At 39.3% G+C, this 16,590-nt stretch overlaps 1 protein-coding gene across 4 annotated transcripts in view; it reads left to right on the forward strand.

Moving 5' to 3' along the window:
- The first annotated feature begins 2,423 nt into the window (after nucleotides 1-2,423).
- The window catches only part of Opa1 (OPA1 mitochondrial dynamin like GTPase), a 72,565-nt gene continuing 58,398 nt past the window's right edge, over nucleotides 2,424-16,590 (forward strand). For 2 of the 4 annotated variants that reach the window (XM_051191268.1, XM_051191270.1), the window contains exons 1-5: nucleotides 2,425-2,632; nucleotides 7,718-8,036; nucleotides 8,612-8,708; nucleotides 9,911-10,018; nucleotides 11,329-11,396. In XM_051191268.1, coding sequence (XP_051047225.1) covers nucleotides 2,601-2,632; nucleotides 7,718-8,036; nucleotides 8,612-8,708; nucleotides 9,911-10,018; nucleotides 11,329-11,396 — 624 coding nt within the window. In that variant the 5' untranslated portion in view covers nucleotides 2,425-2,600. Of the gene's footprint in view, nucleotides 2,633-7,717; nucleotides 8,037-8,611; nucleotides 8,709-9,910; nucleotides 10,019-10,482; nucleotides 10,537-11,328; nucleotides 11,397-16,590 lie in introns of all 4 variants that reach the window. The other 2 variants (XM_051191267.1, XM_051191269.1) reach the window with 2 other exon arrangements.

Raw genomic sequence — 16,590 nt, forward strand, 5'->3', positions numbered from 1 at the left:
CAGAAATCATGGGAGTTGCCAACCAATGATTGGTCTAGACTGAGACCTATGCCATGAGAATGAGCCCACCCCTGGCAATGTGTGGAGTGCTAGGGCCCAGGCTGGATGGTCCAGAGACCTGGGATAGAAAAAAAGCAAGATTGGAGGAGGGAAAAAAGGCCAACATAATGATGCCTAAGGATATTCTACTATACTCATAGATTGGTGACTACCCCAGTTGTCATCAGAGACAGTTCTGGTTACATCCAGTACCTGGTGGAAACATGCAGAGACCTACAACGGAACACTGGGCTGAGCTAGGGGAAATCTGATGAAGAGAAGCAGGAAGCATTATATGAGGGAGTTGTCAAGGACATTACAAAAGACCCCACTGAAACAACTAACCTGGGCTCATAGGGGCTCACAGAGTCTGAATTGATAACCAAGGAGCCTGCATATGACCGACCTAGACCCTCTACATATATATGACAGTTGTGTAGCTTGGTCTGCTTGCGGGACTCTTAACAGTGGGAGCAGGGCTGTCCCTAATGCTTTGGCTGGCTTTTGGGAATCTATTCCTCATACTGGGTTGCCTTGCCCACCCTTAATACAAAAAGAGGAGCTTTGTCTTACTGTAATTTGGTATGTTACACCTTGTTGATATACATAGGCGGCCTGCCCCTGTCTGAACAGAAACAGAGGAGGAGTGGAGGGAGGGAGGGGGAGAACTGTGGTCCGGTGTATAATAAATAAAAACGTCATTTTTTTTTTTTTAAGCAGGCTAGTCAAAACAAGTACATGAAGCATGGCTTCGACTGAAGTCACATTTCTTAGGTACCATTGTAAAGTTAAAACCAAAAACCTGAGTTACAGCCATTTCAAATTAGGACCATCTATTTCAGATATTATTTTCCATCAGGATACAGAGAGCCCATAGGTTTTTGTGGCTAGTGCTAATATAATTCACTTAATTGGGTAACTATCCAGAGACGTCCAGATTGGTTCTAATATTTTGCTATTCCTTATAATAGAAGACATAATCTGCACTAGCTCAGTAGTCCCAGCCTACAAGTGGAATTACAAATCAAGGGCTTTGTAAAATGCAAAGAGAAGTTACACATGGAAGCAGCTCTTCCTTGGTTTCTCTCTTTTGCTTCTTCTAAACCAAAAAAGAAAAAAGAAAGAAAGAAAGAAAGAATAGGAAGCAATAGAAAAAAACTATTTTTGTACAATAATGGGAAAATCTACAGTTTATACTGGTCATTATATCAAGTTTCTATCTAGAACTACCCTTGAAACAGTCACCACAGTAACTTGGGTCCTGAAATCGGAAAGTTTACTGTCAGGCAGTTGGGCTTATATATTTGATGGTGTTGTGAGTAGATGGATCCAGAATTATGATTCTAACAATTAAGAGAAAAGGGTTTATATTTGGTCTGGTGGAGGTGATGGTGTATGAGTGTGTGTGAGTGGAGGTGAAGGGACATGTTCTTGAAGTAAGATGAAGTACAAGACTCTTTGACTTTAGTTCCCACTAATGCCATTAATTAGCTTCATTACCTTTTACGGGCAATATCCCTTTTATGAGCCCTAGATTCCTTTTAAAAATACAAAATGGTTGGATTGAAGATGAAAGATATTTAGAGTTATGCAACTAATTTGGATTACTAGGGAGAAAATGTAGCTAGAGAAAGGAAGGACTCCAAAATGCCCAAAACCTAACTGAAACTTTTGAACATTAAATAGTTGGGAGAAACAAATAGCTATGGGTCTAGGCAGCAGCTGTGTCTGAAGAGCGGGTGATATGGAGCAAATGGGGAGGGATGGGTTACAAGGAAAGGGGAGGATGAATCTGATGTTCTGAAAGTGAAAAGTATTCTAAGAGCGCTTAGCTGAACGCTGCTGAAGGGCTATTATCTGAGCTGTTAAGAGACTTTGACAAGGTTCATTTCAATAAATCAGTGCCATTAAATTCAGATGAGAGCCTGCTAAAGAGAGAATGAACAAAATCATGTGCGCCTTCTTTAAACACCATATGTGTTTATTCCAAACCTAAACTTAACTGTCCGAAGTCCCTTTCAAATCTGATCTCACTCTAAGGCCCGACCTCTAGCCTACCACGACTCGACCTCCCGGCTGTAAGATCGTTCGGTCACGAAAATGCTTTTAAACAGATTTCATTAAATTGGCTATTCCCAATAAACATTCATCGCGTTTACTTCATACGTCCAGCTAACCCAATCTTCTAGCTCCTAAACCTTAAAACTGGAATTGATTTTCAGAATTCCACCCCCGATACTGGGAGGGCGGGTCACGGGTGGGGCTTCATGGGTCCCGCCCACAGGCTTCCGGTGCATGCGCACTCCTCCGCGGCCGGTTTCTGCAGCCTCCCTAGCGTTCCTGTGGGTGGTTAGTTCATTGACGGACGAACTACGGGTGCCCGGCCGGCTCTTGCGGAAGTTCATGCGCCATTGGGAGGGACTCGGCGGCTGCTCTATGCCCTTGTTGCTGAGTGCCTATTCCTGGGTCACTGCGGGAGCAGGAGTCGGACTGGGGCCGACACGGTGCTCCCACGTGGCCGTCTCGGCGCCTGTGTGTGGTGTGTGGTCTGCACTGGCGGGATGTGGCGAGCACGCCAGGCGGCCGTGGCCTGGTAAGTGCGGCCTGCGACCTGGCCCCGTTATGTCATGTTCTGGGCTATTTGGACAGCGGGGTTGACCCATCACTACTTCCTGAATGTGCAGGTGACCCTCAGGCCAGGCCGAGGCTCTTAAAAGAGAATTCTCACAAGTGTTCGAGCACCCGAAGTGATAGGAGCTGGCCGGTGACCACTCCTTGTTCAGTATGAAGATTTTGGACACTTTCTGTCTTGGCCCGTCATTGCTGTCCATTTGGCCCTGCCCTTGTGATCTCGCTGTTATCTCTGTCTCTGGTTGCTGCTTTTGTTGTTGTTACATTCTCCTGGCCTGGTTCTGTCTTTGTGTCTCTATCTGTGCGTTTCATTTAACTGTCGTCTTCCAGCCGCACACCATGTATACTTTGCACTTGCAACTGCTTGGGCTCTTGTGTATGAAAGGGCTCTGCCTGTTTGCCTGACCCCCTGGCCGGAGTCAGATCTAGAGCAGTGACGCACATGAAGAGATGCGCACCTCAGAGATCTTGTTCAGTGTTGAGGTACACATGTAGATACAACGTGGTGCGGGTGGCGCCACTTTTCTAATCACGCGGTATTTGTTGCCCTAGTCTGGTTTTGAAGGAGAAAAGTCATAAAATATTTTTATTTGTATGAATTGCTGTATACACTTTGATATTAAATTTGAAGTTGTGCATGCAATTTGTGCCAATAACCTCCAAGCTCAACACACTGTTTCAGATATTTGATTATAGGAAGTTATATGCACCAAGGAAGATTAGGAAAGTGTAGTTCTCTTGAATTAACTTCACCTTTAAACAGTGATCTTCAATTTTATTTAGAACTTTTAAAGGATTTTATTTTAATTGTGTGTATGGGAGGAGTGATATGTGCATGAGTACAGGTTCTCTGGGTAGATTCCTCTAAAGATGGAGTTACAGGAGTTGAGCTGCCTGAAGTGGATATGGGAACAGGTCCTCTGCAGGTATTGCAAACATTCCTAACCCTTCCATCCATCTCTACTTTTTTTTTTTTTATGTGTATATTTGTTTTGCAAGCGTGTATGTCTGTGTGCCGCTTGTGTCTATTTCCCACAGCGACCAGGTCACAGTGTTCAGTCCCCTGGGATTGGGGTGACAGACAATTGTGAGTTGTCGGGTGGATGCTGGGAATGCAACCGCTACCTTCTGTAAGAGCAGCCCTTTTTCTTAACCAATAAATCATCTCTAGCCCTGCTTCAGGACCTTCTTTTTAATGGTGTAAAGGATTTATTATACTTAAAAGAATGGAGCCCATTTGTTTTTTTTTTTTTTTGTTTTTTTTTTCAGAGTTAACTGATAATCCAAAAGTAGGACTGCCTCTGCTACCATGTGGCTATTTTAAATCTTATGGGATTTTCATTTAGGAGTATATTCACAAGCTTTGGTATTGAAATAAGCTGTGTACAACTTTTGCATTTCTACTACTTTATAATTAATGTGAAGACATCTAATTTTCTATAAAAACAGAAAAAAACATGCACAAGATAGCATATTCATTTTAAATAATGAGGTATGTAGAAAACACTTGAAATTGAGTTTACAAATACAGAGCTGTATAGTTTGTATTGTTTGTTTAATCTGTTGGGTACCATGAGGCTGAATTGTTTCTGGAGTTAATGGGTTCCACAGTCGTGGCTTTAACATGTCTCATGCTGAAGCACAGTTTAGCAAATGTCAGAACTGGAGATAGGCAAAGCTGGAAAGCTCTGGAATTTGCCTTTTGCTGTAGTTCCTATGCAAGTTCTGAGATATTGCATCTACTCTAGGCATAAGATGGAAACAGACTTTATGTACACATAAGCATACTCCTCCTGGACAAGTCAAATGGAAGATTGATGACCAACATTTTTGGTTTCAATAAGTATTTGTGTAAAAATAACAAAAAATTTATTTCATACTAGATGGTTCTATATAGCTAAAAAGATGTGACAGTTGAGCAAGAGATGACTTGTGATCTACTTTGCATCACATTTGAATTTTGTTTTTAAGCTTCTTAGATAAAGAGGTCTTTTTCTCTTTCTAGCCACTTTTAGGATCTTTCTTGACTTTGTCCTTTGTCTCAGATTTCTTAAGGCTTTGTTCAACTGTGAGTTTTCTTTTTCATCACTCGTCTGGCTTGACCTTTGATTTTTTTTTTTTTTTTTTTTAAATCTCTTTCTTGAGTTCTGCAAAATTTTTCACTTTATTTTCTTCCTTCCATTGCATCTGGTTTGCTGTTTGTTTGTTTGTTGTGAGATTGCTTAGGTAGGTCCAGTATACTCTTCATTCCCAGAATAAAGCTATGGACTCCCTTTTTTCTCCACACATTTTAAAAGATAATGAAGTCACCTTGGAAAGACATTAAATATACATCTCTCTGCAAGATTAGTTGATATTTTCTCCAACCTACACAATTATCTTAACTGTTGTAAAAGAGAAAATGTTTGTAGTATACTAAGTTGTAGGCCAAGTCATAAAACTACATGTTGCAAAGTCCTTTTTATATTACACTATTTTTATGACTATGTTCCCCAAAGGGGAAAATTTACAAAAGCCCCAAACCTACACAGGTACCCAGAGGTGCATAGGCATATTCCTATCCAGTACTTCATTCCCTGATTGCAGTGGACCATTGCCAAGTACCCTACAGGCTGCATTATACCTCCCATCCCCCACTTTGATACCACTTCTTTGCATCGTAGCTTTCATATTTTCATTTTTTCTTTATTCTGTGACCTAGCAAGTATCCTTGATTTATTTTCTGTTATTGATTTATATACAAGCTTCACTTGCCATGAATGCTTTTTTAATATTCACTAAGCTTTTAATATTTAAGTCTATAAGCATTTTATTCTCCAATGATTTTGTACATGTCCTTATTTAAGTTTGCCATATTTTCAGGAATCCTGTCCATACAATGATAGCATGCTAAGAGCCGCTAGTCTATTGTAGGGGTCTGGTTGTCGGGTGACATTTAAGCATGAAGGGCCAATGACTGGTACAGATGCTTTGTCCAAACTGCTCCTTAATGAGGGGCATGGATGACTAAGCAAGCTGGGTTTTCTGTTACTGATTATTTCACCTAGCAACTTTTCCTTTTGGGGCTTTTATGGAATGGACAGACAGGTGATTTGAGCCTGTTACAAATGCCAGTATTGGAGACAGCTGGCTCTGGGAAGCCTCCTCCACATATACACATGCACTTAGGGTCACTAGGTCTTCCCTGATAGATTGCTCAGCTTCAGAGGCCATTGCTGTTCTCCCCCTCCTTTTATTATCTTTACCTGTCTGTTAAGACTACTTTGTGAGACTAGAGGGATGGCTGCCCTTCCAGGGGACCTGGGCCCAAATACCGTCACGGACATGACAGCCCACAACCATCTGTAACTCCAGTTCCAGGAAATCCAGTGCCTCATCTGGCTTCTGCTGATACCATGCACACACGTAGTACCCAGTCATACATGCAAGGCAAAACACCAATACACATAAAATAAGTAATAGTAGCATTTTTAAAGCTTATAAAACATAGAATACCTGATGTGGAATAGCTTTCCCCTGGGTGAACTTTTGTCTGCCTTTTGAACTGGAAGCTGTAGTCAGTGCCTGTCTTAAGAACAGGGTGGCTTCGAGTCCCTTGTGTCTCCAGAGAACAACTGAAGAACACTGCACTTCTAACTACTGACCTGGAATATCCTGTCCGTGCCTCTCATGGTTATTGCTGCCGCCATTATGAAAATAGGAATATTTGAGGATTTGGAGAGAATGAGGAAGAAAGTAAAGATGTAAATACCCTAGGGCTCCACTGGTCTTGGAGTTTATCTGGGTCAGGTTATATTAGGTGAGCACCTTTCTGAAAAGTAGAAATAGCTCCTTGTGGGTTAAAAGGCTATAGTCACTCAATCATACATTGGTGAAGTTCAATACAAATTAATAGTGACATTAAGCCTTACTCTGGGCTAGTCTTTGCTAAGTTCTTTGCAGGCCCCAAGGTGAGGAGGGTGGCACAGTCAAAACACTGGATCACAGCAAGGCTATGTCCTCCGTCCAGAGTGTCCCCGCAGCCCAATTTCCAGTGTGTGTGCTGCTCTCCACACTTGCCCAGCATCAGCTCTTGTGGAAGGAGCCTGGGCTCTACTACAGAACAGAACCTAGTTAGCTGCTCTTTCACTGTTCGGCAAGACATCATTTTTAAACAGGCAGGTTTATAAAAGGAGCTATTTATTCTTTCTAATTCTCCCATCTTGGGTTTGTGAAAACATCTAGCATATTATCTGTGACATAACTTGGAAATAAGAGCTGCAGCCTGTGATGCTTTTTCCTGAGAGAAGTTCTCAGCTCTGTGTAGCTAGATGAATGGACATTCTAACACTCCTTAGCATTGGGCCCCCCTCCCCCACTCATAGGATGGAACCAGATGTGGCTGAAGAAGATAGGGCTTGTAGGCTTCTTGTGCGAATGCTCTCTCCTGTACAGGAAGGAGGGTAGATAGGGTAGAATTCAGGCCCTTAGTGTGTACATGGAGATCCCAGTCTCTTAGGGGCATTTTCCTAAGGAACCAGGTCCTTGAGATGGGATTAACGTAATTTCCATACCTGGGCTAATTTAGGATTGGGAGGCAGAGCAAGCAGATATTATTGACTGCTAGAATTTTTTTGTCTTTAAAAGCATAATTTTGCATGCCCTTTTGTTAGCATCTGTTACCATGCACAGCTGTTGGTAAACTAGTACCCACCTCTTCCTTCTTTGGTTTCAATTTCTTGGGCCAGTAATATCACAGCCCACATATAGTAAATTCACAGGTAGAGTCTGGAGTCCGTGTGCCTGGACCAAAGTCCACCTTCACTCCTGTGTTACTGTCTTCTTGGGCACTTTGTGTTTATATCTTTGTGCCACATTTCCCCTCATCCGTAGGATGGGGGGCGGGGCTAGTGTAATTATTTTCATGGTAGGGTTTTCAGCAGGATTGAATGAGCTGGCTGCAGCCAATGTAAACTATCGTATGGTGGGGCATGGTGTTTTAATATGCAGAGGCATTCTTTCTGTCAGTTTCTAGCCATTGTTACCTTCTCTGATGTTTGTTTTTCAGTGAAGTCTGCCAATCATTAGTGAAACACAGCTCTGGAATACAAAGAAACTTACCGCTCCAAAAGCTACATCTGGTTTCACGAAGTATTTATCGGTCACATCATCCCACCCTAAAGCTTCAAAGACCCCAACTAAGGACATCATGTCAGCAGTTCTCTTCTCTAACTAACCTTCCTTTACATAAATTAAAACTTTCTCCTACTAAATATGGCTACCAGCCCCGCAGGAACTTTTGGCCAGCAAGGTTAGCTGCAAGGCTTTTAAAACTTCGATATATCATACTGGGATCTGCTGTTGGAGGTGGCTATACAGCCAAAAAAGTAAGTTTGCTTTCTTACTATGGTTCTAAGTATTCCAGAATATCATACCTTGCATAGCATAGAAGAAAGAAATAGTTAGTGTATATTTACAAGGTCTTAGGTTGTTTCAATGGTGCCATTTAAATATTGACTATAATTGTAGATGATCTGGGAGATGGGGCCCTTGTCTGTGAGTAAGAACACTTAAATTTGGTTCTGGACATTGCTACTGAGTAGCACAGGAGAGAGTCAGGTGGCATGTTCACAGGGCTACTTCTGAGAGCCCTGGATCCAGAGGCAAGCTGACTTCTCCCTGATCCATCTTCCTTTTGCTTCATGGTGTTATTTAATGCCAACTCGAGCCATGTTTGACATAGGAATGTTTTGAGTTTTACATTTCCCCCATTTGATAGAATATTTACTTTCATACTCACCTACTGATTTGTTCTTAAAAGACCTGGGCTTACATGAATTTGTTCCATAAATGTTCTGTACATGATACATATTCTAGAAGATTGTGTTCATCAGCATGCTTTCTCTTTATATTGGTATATGGCATTTAGAATGTCTGATTGACATGTGTTCTTGTCTTTTAGACCTTTGATGAATGGAAAGATATGATACCAGACCTTAGTGACTATAAGTGGATTGTGCCTGACTTTATATGGGAAATTGATGAACATATTGATTTGGGTTTGTATCATCAACATTAAAAATAGCTTTGGATTGTGTTGGGCATATGTGAATAGAAATAGTTGCATTGATAGTTTTAGCTTTTGAGTTCAGTATGTGATCGTTTTGTTTTAATAATGAAAGTAATAATTGTTAAAAACTTAATTTTTATAACATATTTACGTGTGTGGGTGTGCATTACACACTTGTATGCACTCACATGTAGATGCACATGTACATGCCAAGGCATGCACGTAAATGTCAGAAGACATTTTGAGGGAGTCTTTTATAATTCAAAGGGATCCTATGGGTACAGGGACAAACTCAGGTTGACAGGCCTGGTAACAAGCACTTTCACCAATAAGCCATTTTGCCCAGTCAGACGGAAAAAAGTATGGGACTAAGTACCCAACAGTCTGTCATTTTAACTTGGCTGCCACCACTCTTATGAACTATTTTCTTTTGGTTTGGCTTATTAGTTGAATGTGGCTAACATTTTGGTTTTTATTTAAAAGTTATATAGTCACGGGGGTATGTAATTTGGTGCTTTGTATTTCGCTGCCTAGCACATCCTCTCTGCATTTCCATGCTGCTGGCAGCCTTTCCAAACGCCATTTTCAGTATTATGCAATATTGCTTGCATCCTTCATAATAGGACCCTAACCAAAACCCCTCTCTGGTTAGCTACCTTAGTTATTTATACTTTATGCAGCCGAGTTTCTTAAAAGCCTGTTAGTGTGCAAGGTGGCTTCACCTCTTAACCACCTCCCCTTTGAAAAGTAGGTAAGAACAGCAATAGCTGATTATCAATAACTCATGATGAGCTTAAAAATTTTGAAGTATTTCCTTCAGTCCCTTTTTAAGACATTTGGAGGTGGAATTAATCTGCATAAGTGTTTCATCATAGTACTTCTTAAAGGCAACCATGTTAACTAAGGTATTTTTAGGAAAGGGATTCATTTTTTATAAAAGAATAAATGTTAGTACTGTGCAACATAATGTATTTATGTGCCAGTGTCTCAGAGTAGTGACTGAGAGTCTGGATTTTGAGCTGCCTGGTCCTGAACCCCGATTCCCTTGCTTCCTTGCTGTGTGCTCTAGATTTTCAACTATAGAAGAGTCAACAGGACAGACTGGCTTGAGGTTTAACATGTTTATAGCCCTAATATGTTTGCTGTATCCTACTGTGAGACTGCTTATGACTCCTGTTTGGTCTTCTCTAGAGAAAATTAGAAAAGCCCTTCCCAGTTCAGAAGACCTTGCCAAGTTAGTGCCCGACCTGGACAAGATTGCAGAAAGCCTCAACCTACTGAAGGACTTCTTCACCGCAGGTAAGGGCCCTTTTCATCTGACTGCAAGGGTTAGGAGCCTCGGGAGAAAGACATGGGTGCTCATATTTGCTCTTATCTTCTAAATTAAAACATTTTAAAACAAACCCTAAAGCGTTTTGTTTTAACAGAAGATAAACATAAAGTTTACACAATACTTTTAATCATTAGCCTAATCAAATGAAAATGTGTAAGAAAATGTGTGCTTGGCTTTTAGTCGGTGAGTAAGAAATTATTGTTTCTTGACAAGTAGATGAGACTACCTATGCATTTGCTTTTCATAACTGCTTAGAGCCAATATTGTCACTTTAAAACAAATTTAATAATTATAGATCATATATGGTACAATTTATAAGGTTTATCCTGGCGTATTTGCCCAAGTGTTGCCCTGATATAAGTCTGAGATTTCAGACATCTTTGCTTATTCTTATTGAATTTTTATTTCCCCTTTTGCTGATTTTTCACAGGTCACAAATTGGTTAGTGAAGTCATAGACGCTTCTGGCCCACTTCTCTTGTTAGGTGTGTAACCAGACATTTTTGCTGACCTTAACATGCCTTTTAAATGCTTCTAATAAACTAGTCACAAATAAAATTGCAGACCAAATTTATAATCTGCTTATATATGCTGATCTTTAAACCCAGAACTGTATTAGGCAAACTTATATCCTTTTGGTGGAAACAATAAAAGAATTACATTTATGACAAAACTAAAATTGCTAAATACTTGACAAAATTATTAAAATAAAATTTGCTTAAACAATGTGTTTTCTTAGAAGAAATTATTTTTGATAATTGAAATGAAAAGTAATTTTAGCTTGTCTCATCTGCCCTGTCATAGTGACATTTAAATTTGTTTTGTATTATGTACATTGTCTGATGGCAGGGGTACTTGGCTAAATGTAAGTACTCCCTTGTTTAAAAAAAAAAAATCCTTACAAAAGATTATAACTTTCATTTATACTTTAAAATGAATTAATTTTTAAAATTTATAACATTGGTTGCCAGTAATTTTCTTAAAATTGAAACCATATTCTTTGAGCCTTGTTTGGTTTTGTTTGAGCCACGACCTCACTATTGAGCCCAGCATCCATCTCCTGAGCACTAAGCACTTCTGGCCTGTCTGAGTTTGTTTTGGCTCGGTTTCATTCCGCAGTGTTGGGATCCAGTGCACACTAAGCAAGCACTCTGCCACTGGGCATATCCTCAGTCTCCCCATCCCATCTACTTTTTAATTGCTTCGATGTAATTTGGAATTTAGTTGGGCTGTTGACATCACTGGGGAATTTAAAGAACTATGTGTTTACCTTTAAGGTTCACCTGGAGAAACAGCATTTAGAGCAACAGATCATGGATCCGAAAGTGACAAACATTATAGGAAGGTAAGTATGGAGTCCTGAAAACCTTGACTTTTCCTTTATTTTTCAAATACTTGAAAATGCTAATCCATTACTAGAAAACATAAAAAAAATGTATGCTTACTAAGTGACAACGCAGGTGTTAATGCAGCAGCTCTGGAGTAGAATCTTGGATGACCGCCCCCTCTGGTTACGCTTTGTGAAATAACCATTCCAAGGTTTATTGTAAAATGCGTGTGTGAAAAGCTGGTGTAGACACTTTAAGCAGTCTTCTCTTTCTTGGGACTTCACAGACAAACATATATTCATACATGTTCACAGATCTCCAGAAGGACTTGGGATGTAAAGAGCATGCCAGATTTATGTATATAACATATATTCATACATATATAACATATCCATACATGTTCACAGTCTTTAAAAGGACTCAGAATGTGAAGGGCATACCAGATTAATGCTCAGAACCTACTTGCTGTTCTAGAAACGTAACGTTAGTTTAGGGGAAAAGATATGAGAGAATAGAAAGTGAGTTATTAGTGACTGAGTCAATCCATATAGATTGAGAATCTACATGGCTGTGTATGGATGAGTCCATTGAGAGTCAATCGGTTTTAATACCTTCTCAGACAAATCCATGTGAATATTATGGAACAGGTATTAACATGAGTTATTCTGCATTTCTAGTTTATCATCTGCTATTACATCCTTAGTTTTTACTTTCATGTGAAAGTACATGTGAAGTTTTGTAAAAATAATGCCTCGATAAATAAATTTATAAGCAAAATGTTCTATAAACATTTTAAGTTAAATATGAACTGTGTAGTTTATACTGAATTGTAAAGCATCATAGAAAAGAAATAATTTTATGATAACTGAGCAGAAAGAAGAGATCATTTCTCTATTTCCATTTCTTTCAACTTGGACTTTTTTATGCTATTGCAAATTTTAAAGATATTTACAAGACTTATCTTCTTTTGCCTTTTAGGTAAAACTTACTATAAAATATATTTTTGCTTTCATTTTGATATGTTTTTAATACACATAATTTTAATTAAGGAACACTCTTGATTGTTTGTGCATCAGGTGGGATAGGGTTAGAAAATAGCTTATCAAATGTGACTACTTTGAGCCAGGGAAGCCTTGGCCAAGAAAGCCAAATACACATAATGTGAAGAGATGAAGTAATCTGAGACGAAGCCCTTTTGACAGGTACGCTTTTGCCTAAATCCATTAGATATGTCAGTGTCTGCTTTCTCACTGATACTGCGTTCGTATCACGTTAGTGAATGAAGAGCTGATTTTAGACTCGACTCAGATAAGTCCCCTAAACTCTGCCAAGATGATAAGTGAGTGATCTATAATTGACCTCTGCAGTATAGATGAAGCAAGGAAATGTATCTTTGGGAATTTAATTATTCTTGTAGACTTGGCTCTTCAAGACATGAAAATAAGTTTATTGCTTTTTTTTTAATGTACTCCTTTGTTTGACAGTAAATGTCCCTTATAGCCTCTTTCCTTTAAACTTCTTCTTAATCAACAGTAATAACATAACACTATTAAAACTTACTACTGGGGCCAGAGGTATGCCTCAGTGTTGAGGGTACTTCCTGGACTTCAGAGGATCCACACCAGGTGCCCTCACCTGTAACTCCAGTGCCAGAGGGTTCGGCATCCTCTTCTGGAGTCCTTAGGTACTGGACTCACTTGTACATTTCCACATGCAGATGCGCATATATATATAATTTTTAAATGTTTATTAGATTGTTTAAGCTTACCAATTTTCCAGTGATTTATTGTATATACTAAGTCTAGAATTGTACCTATGCTGCTTTTAATGCAGGTTAAATCAAATTATAGAAAATGCTAATCAGGTAAAAACATGTCTAGTTTTCAGTTCTGCTGATATTCAGTGTTATTTCTAAGGTTTAACTCTTGCCTGTGATAGTTGAGAGTCATGTAAGCCGTATTGACAAGATACAGATAGTTGGTGTGATTTGATAACCTTGCCTACAAAGAGATATCTGAATATCATCATGCAAGGAGACTTGAGCTGGTAGTTGGGCCTTGTTGAGATCATTCAGACATCAGTTTCTATTTGCTTATTTATTTATTTAATGTGTGTGGGTGTTTTTCTTGTGCACTACCTGTGTGCCTGGTACCCATAGAGGCCAAAAAAAAAAAAGGTGTCAGATCCCCTAGGACTGCAGGTAGAGTCAGTTGTGAGCTGCTATGGGAATCAAACCTTTACCCTCTAGAAGAGCTCCCAGTTCTCTTCCGCGGCTGTCTCTCTAGCCCCCTCAGATATCAGTTTTAAAGACTTGAGTGATTGGCCAGGTATGGTGGCACACTCCTTTAATCCCAGCACTTGGGAGGCAAAGGTAGGCAGATCCTACCTCTACCTCTGTGACCTTGAGACTAACTACTTGCTACAAAGCAAGTTCCAGGGCAGCCAGCACTGTTACACAGAGAAACCCTGTCTCAAAAAAAAAAAAAAAAAAAAAAAAAAAAAAAAATGAGTGATCATCAGAAGTGTTAGGATGACATCCAGAGTTTCTACGGTTACCCTTTAGTTGGTTTAGTCTTGGCTCTTAAGATGTACTCAGTAAGATTATATTCTGAGCAACAGCCATACCAGCCTGAATGTGCCTGATTCCATCTAAGTTGTAGTGAGGGTTTGGAGCAGTCATGCTTACATTTAATGGTTGTCGGGTTCATGGTTGTGGTTTCTGACAAGACTCCTCTACTAGAATAATAAATGCAATGCAAAAGTAAATGGAATACTTTTCTGAAACTACAACTGAAATGAAGATCTGTCCTTTCTAATAGGAGAGCACAAATGGGAAAGTCTTGGCAGGAGAGGAACAGTTAGGACAACTCAAAGCCAGCTGAAAGTAAAGGGAGTTGAGGGGACACAGATAGCGTGGCCTAAGTCAGAATGAACAACACGATGACCTGGTGGCTTCCTGTCCTGAGCTCACTAGACTTGGCTGTGTCTGGAGCATTACAGTGGAGATCATCAGAAGGCACAGAAGGCATATACATTGCACAGTCTGAACAATCATCCCGTTTCTTTGCTTATACCTTAACTTATATTATTTAGATTTTGGACACTGTTTATTCTGTGTTGATCAAAAGTTCTAATGTGTCTTTGTCAATAAACATTAAAAAAGGGTAGTAAATTCTCATTTAGCTTAAACTATATAGTAATACTACTTTATAATAAATGGTTGTGTTAATCAAAAGTTTAACACTTGGAAAAAAGTTTTAAATTTTTATTCACTGGAAGAAATATTCATGTGAACTTAGTAAAGTCCTTGGGATCTGGAGAACTTAAAACTTCAGAAGTCAAATTAGGAACTGGACAGGTAAGCCTGTTTTAGTGAGTGAGTGGACTCGAGATTTTTTGGTAAGCCAGCACCACCAAGTAACCACAGGTCTGAAGAATTCTTTTCCTGCGCAGCTAGCAGCTGCAAGTATAGATTAGATTATTCTTGGCAAGAATGCACAGCACTTGTATACTTAGTAGATCAGAAACAGAATGATCAGAAGAAAAGTAGGGGAATTGGCCCTGAGGAAAATGGAATGACTAAGCAGACAGCCTTACTGCATTGCCTAATAAGAAGCATGCTGCATGTTTATGTTATTTAAGAAATACTATGAGCATGTATCAATAAATTATACTGTTGTAGCTAGACGCTTAGAAACAACAAAAAATAATGGAAATTATACTTTTGGTAATTACTGATAGCCATTTTATTTCTCTCTTAAAACTACTTGTAGAAAATGTTCAAGTAGTAAAATACATAGAATGTTATTTCTCATTGGAGCAAATTAAATGATCCACAGTGGGAAGACATTTCGTTTTGACAAATTTTGCATTCATAAATATCTTGAGCAGTTATATATTAGGAAACCAGTTGTTTTTAGTGAAACAAATTGCAGGATTATTGAAAGTTTGGAAAGTTGTACTGAGGAATATTACCTAAAGTTCTTTTACTAAACCAAAACATTTGGCAAACATTATCTTTGGGTCCCAATGTTAAATACTTTATTTAGGTTTGCAGACCATAATTTTTCTATCAGCTACTTGCCTGCCCACTGTAGGCTGCTAGCTCTGCTCTGCAGTAGTCTAGATATGACTGCCATTGTGCTCTTTGAAATGCAGGTAGATTCTAATGGGTCAAAGGCACTTTGGGAATAGCTGTGTACTATTACTGGGTAGAACTAATGCAGACTTTGGAATCTAAACTGATACAAATTGTTTAGTTTATCTGAGTTCCTCATTTCCTCTGTTGGAAAAGGAAATCAGTCCCCTTTAAAGATTATGAGAAGTAAATAGAAATAAATGGAAAGCTATTAAGAATTAAGGGAACAATGAGAACATGCTGTGAGTTAATTTCTTCTCCTTGGTTTTTTATGAAGCCTTTTGGAGATTGTGAAAAATGGGAAAATGATTTGTAGGACTGACCTTGTAGCTTCTAAACAGTTTTAGAGTTTAAATTATCTTTAACTAGAAACTTCAGGTGATTTATAGGTAAAAGTCAGCTGTGTTTGACTCAAACAACATGTGCTAACCCCAGCTCTCTGTGGGTGTTAACACATCTCAGATGTCAGACATTATTTAAGGTGCTAGATATTAAAATAAACAAAGTGGAGCATATCTATGGTGCCAGCCACTCAGGAGGCTGAGAGAGGAGGCTTATTGGAAGCCAGACCTTTGACACCCATCTGGGTAGCATAGCAAGTGAGGTAATTATCTTAGCTTTATGAAAGATGGATTACAGGTGGACTGTAAACAACAGAAATGTATTCCTCACAGTCCTAGAGTTGGGATATAAGAGTAAGTAAGATGCCAGCAGGTGTGGTGTGTGGTGAACACTGTTCATCTATGTGCCAGGGTCTAGGCAGCTCCAGGCATCTCTTTTACAAGAGCACTTAACCTGGAGGCCCTGAGTTTGAGACCACCTTGTCTGCATAGCCAGCCAAACTTATATGGTGAGACTTGTCTCCAGAAATAGGGAAGTTCTTTTGTTTTCTGATAAATTATAGAAAGTAAATTATAGAAGTTACCTTCTATATTTGTTCATCGTAATCATTGCGATTTGTAACAGATACTGTGATTTATATTGTTTCTTGAGATGAAAGAGTTCAGGCTCAGGAGAGTTGCTGGCAAAACTGTGTTTGGTAATCTGTGTGTCTGGTCCATCTGCCTCTTGGC

The sequence above is a fragment of the Phodopus roborovskii genome, unplaced genomic scaffold, assembly GCF_943737965.1.
Source record: "Phodopus roborovskii unplaced genomic scaffold, PHOROB, whole genome shotgun sequence".
Taxonomy (NCBI): Eukaryota; Metazoa; Chordata; class Mammalia; order Rodentia; family Cricetidae; genus Phodopus; species Phodopus roborovskii.